The sequence below is a fragment of the Orycteropus afer genome, unplaced genomic scaffold (genome assembly GCF_000298275.1).
Source record: "Orycteropus afer afer isolate SDZICR_OR568_19922 unplaced genomic scaffold, OryAfe1.0 scaffold00435, whole genome shotgun sequence".
In the NCBI taxonomy this organism is placed as follows: domain Eukaryota; kingdom Metazoa; phylum Chordata; class Mammalia; order Tubulidentata; family Orycteropodidae; genus Orycteropus; species Orycteropus afer.
In genome coordinates, this window is record NW_006922022.1 from 2299023 (window position 1) to 2312033 (window position 13011).

The window sequence follows — 13011 nt, forward strand, 5'->3', positions numbered from 1 at the left end:
GTACAGGCATGTGAGTTAAACATTTACCTCAAGTAGACACACGCCCTAGAGAGATCAATCATGGGAGAAGGAAGGGCTGCTTATACACAGGGAGACAGCTCAGGGGGCAGGAGAGTATGGACGGATGGACACTGGGAAGAGGTAACTATGGGGAGGAGGTGAGAGGGGAGCTCTTGCATTGTGGTAAACTGTGGTCAATGACATGAGACAAAGTATATGTGACCTGCTGTATGGAAAGTGAATTTGTTCTGTAAATCTTCACCCAAATCACAACAACAACAAAAAATAATAATAAAAAAAAAGAAACCAGAAAAAAAATATATATATATATATTGCTCAAAAACAAAACTACTCTGTTGACATATGTCAATTTTGCAAAGTCTGATGCTGTTCCAATTCTTTTCCGTTCTTCTTGGGTGGAAGCCTTAATCGTTTTATCTTTTATTTTATTTACCTCTGATATAGAGTAATTTTACTTGGTTATGTCTCAGAGTTGATTGTTCTGGGTTAATAATAAGTACACGGTGAGGCCTCTCAATGTATAGATTCAGAGTTTTTTGAGTCTCTGGTAATTCTTCTTACATTATATTTTAAAATATTAATTCTGTTGTATTGCTTTGTTTTTCTTCTTCAGGGAATGTGATACTATAAATACTTTGTCTTTTTTGCATTTCTTTCACTTTCACTATTTTTTCTTTATGTCACTTTCATTCTCTTGATGTTTTCATGCCATTCTTCAAAGCCCCTTATTAAATTTTCATTTGAGTCAAAATTTCCCCTTGGGTACCTTGTAATTTATTCACTTATGAGACAATTTTGTCTTTCTCTTCCATTTATTCCTGAGTTCCATCAATTCTTTTTTTCATTTCTCTCATTTTCAAATCACTTCCATCCTTACTTTCCAAATTTAATTTAAGATGTTTTTTTATATCCTCAAATGCTTGAATACGTTCAATTCTATTTGAAGTCTAAACTTACAGTTTTGTTTCCTGATCATTTTCCAGGGGTACAGAGGTGTCCTCAGTTGATTTGTTTCCTGATTTTTTGCAATAAGTTCTCTTTGGATTTCATTTCCTCTTATTTATTTTTGTGATTTGGAGGGTTGGGTTATAAGATTTCTAAATTTATTAGTGCTCTTCAAAGAATGAAGAAAACCAAAATTCATGGAAACAATTAGTCCTAGCAACTGGTACACCATCTGATCTGCAGCCTATACAAGCATGAGACCAGAAGAACTAGATGGTGCCCGGCTACCACTGTCATCCACTTGGAAGGGGATCTATGTAGGACATCCTTGATAGAGAGGGAGAACAATGTGGAAGAAAACTCAAAATCATTTGGAGAAAAAAAAAAGAAAAAGGTGGAGACCAGGTCTGTTGGTCTGATAGAGCCTGGTGGAACCACTGGTACTATGGCCCCTATCTGCCCTTCAGGTCTGGAATTGAACCCACACCTGTGGTTCCCAGCCAAACAAAATACAGGCATATGAGTTGAACATTTACCTCAACTAGGTACACTTCTTGGAGAGCACAATCATGGGAGAAAGAAGGGCTGCTTATGCACAGGGAGAAAGCTCAGGGGGCAGGAGTGTATGGAGGGATAGACACTGGGAAGAGGTAATTATGGGGAGGAAGTAGGAGGGGAGCTGTTGCGTTGTGGTAAACTGTGGTCAATGATATGAGACAAGGTATATGCGAACTGTTGGGAAAGTGAATTTGCTCTGTAAATCTTCACCCAAATCACAAATAAATAAATAAATAAAAATTTATTAGTGCTCTTTTCTGTTAGTCTAGCAAAATCATGATATATTAGGTTTTATAAAAATTTGTTTGTTCTAGGGACAAGGTTGTAGTCACTTCTTGGTCACAGCCAGCTACCCAGAGGGACCGAGCAGTTGAACCTATGGGCTTGGGACCATAGTCACAGGGGACATCAAGCTCAATTGGCATAACATACTACATAAAACATTATTCCACCTCCTACTTTGGCGAGTAGTGACTGGGATCTTAAAAGCCTGCAAGCAGGCATCTAGATACAACGATGGGTCTCTCATCATCCAGCACAAAAAAGAATGAAGGAAACCAAAGATTCATGGAAAGAATTAGTCCCAGCGACTGGGACACCATGCAATCAATCCACAGCCTATACGACTATGAGACCAGAAGAACTAGACAGTACCCAGTTACCAATGTCAACCACTTGGAGGGGGGTCCACGTAGGAGACCCTGGATAGAGAGGGAGAACAAAGTGGAACAAAACTCAAAAGCATTTGGAAAAATAAAAAGGGGGACCAGGTTTGCTGGTCTGATAAGAGCCTGGTGGAACTACTGAGACTATGGCCCCTAACTGCCCTTCAGGTCTAGAATTGAACCCACACCTGTGGCTTCCAGCCAAACAAAAGACAGGCATAGGAGTTGAACATTTACCTGAGGTAAATACACTCCTTAGAGAGAACAATCATGGGAGAAAGAAGGGCTGTTTATGCACAGGGAGACAGCTCAGGGGGCAGGAGTGCATGGAGGGATGGACACAAGGAAGAGGTAACTGTCAGGAGGAAGTGGAAGGGGAGCTGCTGCATTGTGATAAACTGTGGTCAATGTCATGAGACAAAGTGTATGTAAACTGCTGTATGGAAAGTGAATTTGCTCTGTAAATTTCCACCCAAATCACAACTAAAAAAAAAATTGTTTGTTCTAGTGGTGGCAAAGGAGCTGTGATTCCCCCAATATTGTGTTCTTTTTTCTTCCAGATTCTAAAGTTACTCCTTTTCTCCTTTTTTCCCTTAAATATCCTTTAAATGGTTCCTACTGGACCAATGGAGCAGTGCTTTCCTGGGCACAAGTGTGTGGGGAATGGGCAGAATAATCTAAACAAAATGACTATTGTATTAAGAGTACTATTGCAAAAGTTTTGAGAATGGCAGATATGTTTTAGTTATAAATGTGGTAAAATTATTTCCCTCTTCCTAAGAATTAAAACCTTCCATTTAAGTTGTCAAAAATCTCAAAAACACTGAAAATAAATTATTCAACTGGCTATGGAGTAAGATAAGCAGCACATAACAAAGGAGAATCAAAAAAGAAAGAAAAATCTATACCAACTGCCTTTTTCCCCTTTACATGAATAAGTAGATCGTTTGTTAGACAAGGAAATGAAAAAGTTTTAGAAATGTATTTATTTTATGCCATAGAGAGTTTCTATGCTTAGGTTTTGTTTATGTTACTTAAGTTACTGGAGGGTGGGGGCGGGGGGAGGAAGATTTAAAGAACAGAAAGCATAAAGATACAGGTTTTAGCTTTTGCCAGTAGTCTAGTTTATTTGTGGGACCCTTAAGATTAATCATATTTTAAATTGTTGTTGTTATGTGCCGTCGAGTCAGACCCGACTCATAGTGACCCCTCCTTGGGTTTCTAAGGCAGCATCACTACGGAAGTAGATTGCCCCATCTTCCTTTGAGGAGTGGTTGGTGGGTTTGAACCGCCAGCCTTCTGGTTAGCAGGCAAGTGCCTTAGGCACTATGCTACCAGACCTCCCCATATTTTAAATATGACATCAAAATAATTCCAGAAATTATTACAGACAAGTGCTGTACTAACTCTTTTTATACTAGATTATATATATAATTCTACCTGTATTTTCAGGAGCTCTGGTAGCGTAGTGGCTAAGGCACGTGACTGCTAACCAGAAGGCTGGCAGTTCAAACCCACCAGCCACTCCTCAGAAGGAAGATGGGGCAATCTACTTCCATAGTGATACTGCCTCGGAAACCCAAGGAGGGGTCGCTATGACTCGGGTCCGACTCGACGACACATAACAACAACAACCCGTATTTTCAACATTTCAAGAAACTAGATGACAACCAAGGAAATTCAACTGACTAACCCCTAGAAAGTAGACAAAGAAAACCAACATGTTAAGTCATCTTAAAATTCCTATTATTTAACATTATTCAAATTACTAAATATGTAACATATTTACAAAAATCATCATAAGCTAATTAGCATGTTATGAACTATAGCAAAAAGGCACGCTACGATAATTATCATTAACCTTTTTTAAGTCAATCTCTACAGATCATTTCCTTAGGTTTCTGCAAGTTTCATTCATTCCACTCATTCTACAAATATTAACTCTGTTATGTGCCATAGCTCAAGGAATTGAAGATAAAACAGTGCGTGTGACAGACAGAAGAGTCCTGGCAATGCAGTGGGTAAAGCACTCAGTTGCTAACTGAAATGTCAGCAGTTTGAACCCACCAGCCACTCTGCGAGAAAAAGATATGAGTTAAGATTTACAGCCTTGGAAACCTACTGGGCAGTTCTGCTTGTTCTACAGGGTTACTATGAGTCCGAATTGACTTGATGGCAGTGGGTTTGGGTGACAGAGCTTATGGAACTTTCAAGTCTAGCTAGGAAGACAGAAAATTAATTATGTTATACTTAATAAGGTCTCCATAGGTTACAACTAACTTGATGGCACTAACAATACTATCATAATAAAGCACAATGAGTTTTTCACTGGGGAAGTTGTTGTTAGCTGTCATTGAGTCAATTATGACTCATACTGACCCCACGTGTATAATAGAACTGCTACATGGTTTTCAAGGCTGTGACCTTTGAGAAGCAGATCGAATGGCCTGTCTTCCAAGGTCCCTTTGGGTGGGTCCAAGGTGCCTCTGGGTGAGTTTGAACTGCCCATCTTTCAGCTAGTAGTTTAGTATTTAATTGTTTGTGCCACCCAGGGACTCAATAGGGAAATAGGGGGTACTATATGAGTATATATGGAACTCCAGTAGCACAGTGCCTAAAGCATTTGACAGCTAACCAGAAGGTTGGCAGTTCAAACCCACCAGCCCCTTCACTGAAGGAAGTCGGAACTGACTTGATGGCAGGTGGTATATAAATATGTAAAGGGATTTAACATGGAGTCTTTAATGCTTGGGCTAAGATTTGAAGAATGAGAAGTCAGTGAAGCCAGGGAGGTAAGGCAGAGGGTGTTATAAGCAATTTCACTGTTGGACTGAGAAAGCACATTCCAGGAACTGAAAACAGCAGTGTGGCTGGAAGCTTGCAGAGATAAAGCTGGAAAGGTCCACTCTGTAGAGGGTCCTTACGGACTCAGGACTTTAGCCAAGGGCCATCAAAGGGTTATAAGCAAAGGAGTGACAAAATCACATGTGCATTTTTGAAAAATCCCAGCAACAGTTATAGAGTGCCAATGGAGCAAGGTGGTAGAGTAGACTTAAGGGTGTAGATGATGGAGATTGGGACTCTCAGTCCAGGCTTCCAACCTGTATATTCCTGTTTGACTCCCTGCTGAGAACTTGCCCTTCCAACCTAGATATAATGAATCAGAATCTACATTTCAACAATACCCCCAGGTGATTCTTATGTGCATATATAAGCCTTCAAGAATTTTAGAAATGTTAGAATAGTTTAGGCAGTAGCAGTATAAGTGCATTATTATCTAAGGGAAACAAAGGTGAGCTGAGGTAACCTGGAAAGGAATCTTAGGTTCTTAAAAAACGGGTAGGTTTCAGATGGGGAGGAGCCCTGGTGGTGCAGTGTTTGGCTGCTAACAAAAAGGTCGGTGGTTCACCAGTCCTTTCACAGGAGAAAAATGTAGCAGTTTGATTCCATAAAAACTGCAACCCTGGAAACACTATAGGGCAGTTCTAGAGCCTATAGGGTTTCTGGGAGTTGAAATCGACTTGATGGCAGCGGGTTCAGAGGGAAGGGCCAGGTGCATACCAAGTCATTTGGAAAAAAAAAAAAAAAAAACTGGTTGAAAATAAATCTGGCAGATTGAAGATATACGTGGAAGGCTTTGAATGTTTGGCTGTGGAGTTTGAAATTCTTCCTCAGAGGAGAGTAGAGCTATTGACAATTTCTGGGCAAATGAGCATGCTCAGGTATATTGTGACACATAAATGGGAAGGAGAAAACCGGATTTAGCCTTTCTCAGTGCTCTGTTGTTGTTGTTATGTGCAGTCAAGTTGGACCCGACTCATAGTGACCCCTCCTTGGGTTTCAGAGGCAGTATGGGAGGCAGTATCACTACGGAAATAGACTGCTTCATCTTCCTTCCCAGGAGTGGCTGATGGGTTTGAACCGCCAGTCTTCTGGTTAGCAGTCAAGTGCTTTAGCCATTATGCTACCAGAGCTCCCATGCTCTAGGTGTGGCTAATGTAAATGTTTTCAGTGCGGATTAAGGGGAACAGATTTGGGAGTTACTACAAAAGAAACCAAGGTAGAGTTGAAATGACTGCCTGAATATTTGAGGTGGACAAAGGAAAGAGAAGGATCAGGGATGACAGAAGATTAGCTGAGGTGGTCTGAATAAGAAGGCTATAAGCTGGAAATTATAAATTTCACTGTCACACAATTTCTCTAGTAGGAGGCACACACAGCTAAAAGCAAATAGGACCAAATGATAACAATGGTTAGGAATTTAGGGGTAGCTGAATGATTACAATACTATTAGTTCAACTTTCCATAATAAAATGTTGAAAACAATTTTAAAAATAGCACATTACAAAAGCTAAGTCCTCCATACCCCAAAGACACCAGGTCAACGTTCTCTGGGATGACTTCTGGATCCTCACCTTCCTCAAGGCACTTCAGTTTATCAAGGCTTAATACACAAAACAAAACAAACAGAAAAAGAATCACTTTAAGGCCAGCCAGGCATCTTGTCCATAGCGTGTCAAGGCTGTGTCCTAAATACATCATTGAATAATTAAGAAGTCATGGAAAATGCAACAGGCGGCTGAGAGGCCAGAATTCAAGGCAATGATTTTTGTGACAATATTCTATAATGAAAAGAATATGGCCGATTGAAGGCAGTCGATACCGTTAAATGGAGAGAGGGATGGCTAAGTTACATTTTATATTTGCACCCCCAATACGGGACTTTTGGGAACAATTAAGTACTAGTATACCCGGGAGGTCCTCGAAAGAGACCACAATTAATCAAGGTTTTAACACACCTCTGATGAAGTCTCCTACAGCCTCACCATTACTCGGGTCCCTCCATTGTCAAAATGTCAACCGCAGGTACATGTCGTCATTACTGATTGCTTTTCTTTGTTAACAAGCACTTAAAAATGAGCTAATAAAAAAATTAATCTCTTATGCAACTCTCTAGCTTCTTTATGGCACAAATGTGCATGACATTGCGCTCACGGACTTCTTCTGATGTGCCTAAATGCGGAAGGCTCCAGAGGGTTAAAACCATTGAAGCGGCGATCTTCTTATCCAGGAGCTACACTACAGGCCCTCCAGAAGTAAGTCCCAGGGGAACGCAGCGTCAAAGATGCACCCCACTAGACCCCGCGCGACAGGAGCGCCTCGGCCCCGCACTCACCCGCATACTGTCCTCAGCTCGGCCGCCGCTTCCAGGCTGCAGCCCAGATCCAGGGCCACCGCTGCATCCTCCCGGGCGGAGTCGGAACCCTCACGGAGCAAGGACGCCGGAGGATCCTTCAGCGACAAGTCGTGGGCCCCTCGCAGTCGGCTACGCCACAGCTCCCCGAAGGCACCCACGTGGAAGGCGCGAGTGTTTATCTCGGGAAGCTCGTACTCTGGAAAGTTGCAGCCACTGCTACTGGGAACCGGCTCCTGCCTGCAGGACACCCCGCTGCACATTGGGCCGCCTCGGCTGCTTTCAGCCATGTTCACCCAGTTGCCTTCCCTGCTAAAGCCGGGCGATGGGGCCTCGCGCAGCGTGATGGGACTTGTAGTTGCACCGGACCCCATGGCGGGTAGGGCGGGGCATTATGGCCTGCGCGTCAGAGACTCCATTTCCCGACAACCCCAGGTACAGCCAGTGTCCGGGCGCGGTTGCGCACTTCTCTGAGCGCGGGGCTGAACGCTTTGTTCTCCACGCGGGGCGGGGCGAGGCGGGTCCAGTGTGGCTAGTCGGTGTTTGGCGCCAGGCCGGCGTTGCTCCCAGCCTTCGTGGTTACGTGGTAATGCCCTCTATCCTTCAGGACATCCTCTTCTTTCAGTCAGATCGTTGCTTTCCTTGCCCAAGAGGTGCGGCTGGGACGTTTTCTCGACTCCACGGTTCGCGAACTACGCTCCTGCATGTATCCCAAAGGCCGAGACAGCGGGAACGATGGACAAGTCCGGGGACTCTACCGCCTTTATCCTGTTCCTTCAGAGGCTATCCAAAAGCCCGATGCTTATGTGTATGTGCATATGTACACATACAGTAGTGTACCCTGAGAGCCTACTAAGTTTACATTATTAATCCTAATGCATCCGGTTGCTCTGATGCTGAACAGATTTCAGCTACCTTCCAGACTAAGTTGGGTTAGGAAGAAAGGCCAGACGATCTGCTTCAGAAAACCAGCTGTTGAAAACCGTGTAGATTACAACGATTTGATCTGCAACTGATCATGGCGTCCACATCCAGTCATTGGGATGACTTAAGAGTCAGCAGCATTTCTGTGTATGGATGTACAGTTGCTATGCTTGAGTGCATTGTTGCAGCCACTGTGTCAGTCCATTTCGTTTCCTGTTTTTTGCCGACCCTCTACCTTGTCTACAGACTGGTCCCTTCTGATAAAATATCCAAAGTATATGACAGGCCATCCTCGCTTCTAAGCAGGATTCTGTCTGAATATACAATTTTCACTCTGAAAACCAAACTCATTGCCATGGAGTCAATTCTGACTCATAATGAGCTCCCCATAGGGTTTCCAAGGGTGTAAATCTTTAAGGAAACAGACTGCTTTCTTCTGCCGAGCTGCTGCTGGTTTGAACTGCAGACCTTTTGGTTAGCAGCCAGCTGCCTTAACCAGAGGGCCACCGGAGCTCCTGTAACATTTCTGCTAGAAAGTCAAAAACATTCCAAAGATGAACAGTGTTTATAGAATAACAGTTTACCCTAAAACATGGCTTCTAGTCTGCCCTTGAAGTTTCTGTTGTTAGGGGACTTAGAGGTAGTGCTCATAGAGACCCTATTTATTCTTTGTCCAGCTTTTGCACTAGGCCACTGCAAATACCATGGCTTGGGGCAGGCGCACCTTGGTCTTCAAAGTAACCATCTTTGCTCTTTAACAAAGAGTAAAAGGTCTTGCAGCAAATTTGCCCAATGTGATACATCGTTTAATTTCTTGATTGCTGCTTTCACAGGAGTTGACTGTGGATCTAAACAAAAGGAAATCCTTGACAACTTCAATCTTTTCTCCGTTTATCATGGTGTTGCATATTGGTCTGTTGTTGTTGTTATGTGCTGACGAGTCGGACCTGACTCATAGAGACCCCTCCTTGGGTTTCTGAGGCGGTATCACTACGGAAGTAGATTACCCAACCTTCCTTCTGAGGAGTGGCTGGTGGGTTTGAACCGCCAGCCTTCTGGTTAGCAGTCAGGTGCCTTAGGCACTATGCTACCAGAGCTCCTGCATATTGGTCTAGTTGTTAGAATTTGTATTTTCTTTACATGGAGGTATAATTCGACTGAAGGCTAGTCTTCAAGTCCTCTTTGCTTTCAGCAACAAGATTATGTCTGCATATCACAGGTTTTTAATGAATCTTCCTCTAATCTTGATTCCATGTTCTTCATATAGTCCAGATTCTTGGATCGGTTATTTAGCATACAAACTGAGTAAGTATTGATACCAAGACTGAAACTGACTATATATGAATAATTCTTCAAAAGAGCCTAATGCCTAAGGCAAAATGGTTTTTACTAGTTTACCTAGATGTTTTGACATAAAGATGCCTTTTAGGAGACCATTTTCTTTAAGGCTCCAGGTTCGAAAGGACTCCTTTTAAAGGTGGCCTGTGTGAGTTACCTTAAACCTCCATGAAAACCAGAAATCTGGATTCTAGGAGAATTAAAACTTTCTCAAGTGCTAGCTCATGATGGTTTGAATTTCCCTGATGACTAATGATGTTTATCTTTTATGAAGGAATATCTATTCAAATCCCTTGTCCAATTTTTAATTGGATTGTATTTTTATAGAAGCCCTGGTATTTATCATTACATAGTTGTAGAATACACCTATTATTTGTCTGCCTAGCATTCTGTTTCTTAGAGCTGACTTTCCTTACTCCTTATAGTCTTCCTGGGGTTGCCATCTTAGAATCCTTCCCACTTGGACCACGGTGAATGGTCCAGACATGGGCAAGTGACTCAGCTAGAGCCAGTCAGAATCCTCCTCTGAAATTTTACCTTCTCTGGTAATGGGCTGAGGTCTTCTCACTTTGATGACCAAAGGATTTGCCCCCGTCACAACCTGTGTCTGTGGAAGGAATGCTTATTGTTGTTGTTATGTGCCCTCGAGTCGGACCCGACTCATAGTGACCCCTCCTTGGGTTTCCCCCGAGGCAGTATCACTACAGATAGTAGATTGCCCCATCTTCCTTCCAAGGAGTGGCTGGTGGGTTTGAACCGCCAGCCCTCTGGTTAGCAGTCAAGTGCCTTAGGCACTATACTATGCTACCAGAGCTCCTGTGGAAGGAATAGAGCCACAGATTTAAATACACGAAGGCACAAGATGGAGAGTGAAGTCAAGTGATTTGAAGCTTGTGGCTGAGGCCATCTTCTCCTCCAGACTTTCTATTATGTAAGCTGGTGGTTTTTCTTAAACTAGTTTGTTTTTTATTCTCTTCCAATCTAAAGACTAATAAACTTTGTGAGGCCTGTAAAATTTGGGCAAAATCCCTCAATAGGGGGAGCCCTCACTCCAGAGAATGTGGTCACCCTTTAGTTGGAAAAGCAACTCTTAACATATCTGGAGATTGAAACATTATTAACATATCTGGAGACTGAAACATTTGCTTAAGGTGTGGAGGCTACAAAATTTCCTTAGGACCAGGGAGTAAGGGCAGGATCAGAATGGGCACAGCCAGGAAGGGTAGATCACTGTCTCTGGGAGATGTGATGTGGAGGAAGGTGCAGCAGCTTGAGAAGCATGACTGCAGGGATCAGTGGGAAAGGATTAGTGTAAGTGCCAGCAGCAATCACAGTAATGTGGCAGAGTCGGTTGGGTCTAAGCAGCAGCAGCCCCATCTTGGGATGGGGCTGTGGCCCAGGCAGCTTTTGACCTTGTGGCAGATTTGGCTGAAGACAGGTGGTGCTCTGCCTGGTATTAGGATGGGACAAAGCAAAAATAATGTAGACATAGTTCAAGGTCCCAGGATGTGTGTTGTTATTTAATGTCAAGTAGGCTCCAACTCCAGGGAGCTCTGGTGGTGTGCCTAAGGCATTTGACTGCTAACCAGAAGGCTGGTGGTTCAAACCTTCACCAGCCATCTTCCCTTCCAAGGAGCATTCTGGTTATATATTGGCCCTATAACTCTGGGTGAATTCTCTTCATGAAGGAGAAAAAAAGAAAAGGAAAAACCCCCTGAGATTTCCCAATTGTGGATGTTAGAACCAACCCCTAGAGTGAGGTGGTGGCATGGAATTTCAAGTCACTAGCTCTGAGTATTGGTACAAACTAAGAAGATTGTTCATTTTTATCTGATAAATTCCCAACTCTGCTCATCAAAGGAAGAGATTAGGAATTAGGAAATAGGGAGACTAGGTTTGCCTTTGAACATTATAAGTTTGCTTCTCTTGGAAAGCTTCCAGGAGGTCAGTGGGTGATAAAATAGCAGAGATGCTTACAGGTGGGACTGTGCAGTGATCTACTGCAATGGCTATGGAGCAGGAATGCAGGGCTTGTCTGCCAGAGCTTCCCAAATTTCAAAAGAAGCCAGATATCTAGATTTTTTTTTTTTTAGAACATGTAATCTGATGGTAAAATGTGGCAATTAATTTATACAAAAATTAAAATCATTATTGAGGCCAAACAAAACACACACAGGCATCTGGCATGTGGCCCACCAGATTGTGATCTCCAATCTATTGTATCTCTATAAACCCTCCAGCTTCCAGTGTATGTAATTCATATGTGCAATTCTTTCAGTTTGTTTTCCAAAGTAATTCTGCTACTGGCCCAAGGCCTCTTTTCATGAATTAGATTATAGATACTTGGGAGTGTCACCTGCGATTGAAATCCCATCTACTTTCCACCATTTCAATGTTGATTTCCAATTACCACCTAATCCACTGCCATGGAGTGGATTCCAACACATAGCAACCCCCACTGGGTTTCCAAGACTGTAAATCTTTACGGAAGTACATTGCTTCATCTTCCTCCCTTGGAGCAGTTGGTGGGTTTGAACTGCCAACTTTCTGGTTAGCAGCCAAATGCCTTACCCACTATGCCACCAGAGCTTACCATCTAGTTCTCTTTAATGTTTAAATCTTTTCAATAGATAGATCATTTATTTTATTATTCTCCTCTGGCTTTGTTTTAAAGAGCCCTGATGGTGCAGTGGTTAAATACTCAGCTGCTAACTGAAAGGTCAGTAGTTTGAACCCACCAGCCATTCTGCAGGAGAGGGATGTGGCAGTCTACTTCTGGAAAGTTTATAGCCTTAGAAAGCCTATACTTCTACTCTGTCCTATAGGCTGGTATTCGGTCTCATGGCTTTTGGTTCCCCAGCTGGTTGTCTTGGCCAGTTGTCTCTGCTGTCTTTCTGTGAAGGAGGTCCAGCTCAGGGATCTTCAGTCCAAGAAGATCTTGGGTCCAAGAACACTCTCCACTCCAGCTCCAGTTCTTCTCTCTTAATGCCAGTGAGATTCCCCTTCTGCCTGTAGGAGGGCTCATTTTAAGCCCAGCAGCATAGACAACCTAAGCAATCCTCACATTATAGTTCTGTTGTTGTTGTTAGGTGCAGTTGAGTCAGCTCCGACTCATAGCAACCCTGTGTACAGCAGAACAAAACAATGCCCAGTCCTGTGCCAGCCCCACAATCCTTGCTATATCTGAGCCCATCATTATAGCCACTGTGTCAATCCATCTCGTTGAAGGCATTCCCCTTTTCATTGACCCTTGTGGTAGTTATGGTTGTACGTCAACTTGGCTGGGCCTGGTTGAGTGGCTGGGCAGCTGGTGGTAGTTATTCCCCATGATGAGACTGGCAATCAGCTCCATGGTGGGATCTACCA

General features: G+C 43.1%; 1 protein-coding gene across 1 annotated transcript in view; it reads right to left on the bottom strand.

The window, feature by feature from the left end:
• Positions 1–7673, bottom strand: part of SNAPC3 (small nuclear RNA activating complex polypeptide 3) — a 33074-nt gene extending 25401 nt beyond the window's left edge. Inside the window, exons 1-2 of the mRNA XM_007954157.1 lie at positions 7366–7673; positions 6556–6633 (exon numbers count right to left, since the gene is read on the bottom strand). Of these exons, the coding sequence (XP_007952348.1) occupies positions 6556–6633; positions 7366–7673 (386 nt within the window). The remainder of the gene's footprint in view (positions 1–6555; positions 6634–7365) is intronic.
• Between the last annotated feature and the right edge of the window lie 5338 nt (positions 7674–13011).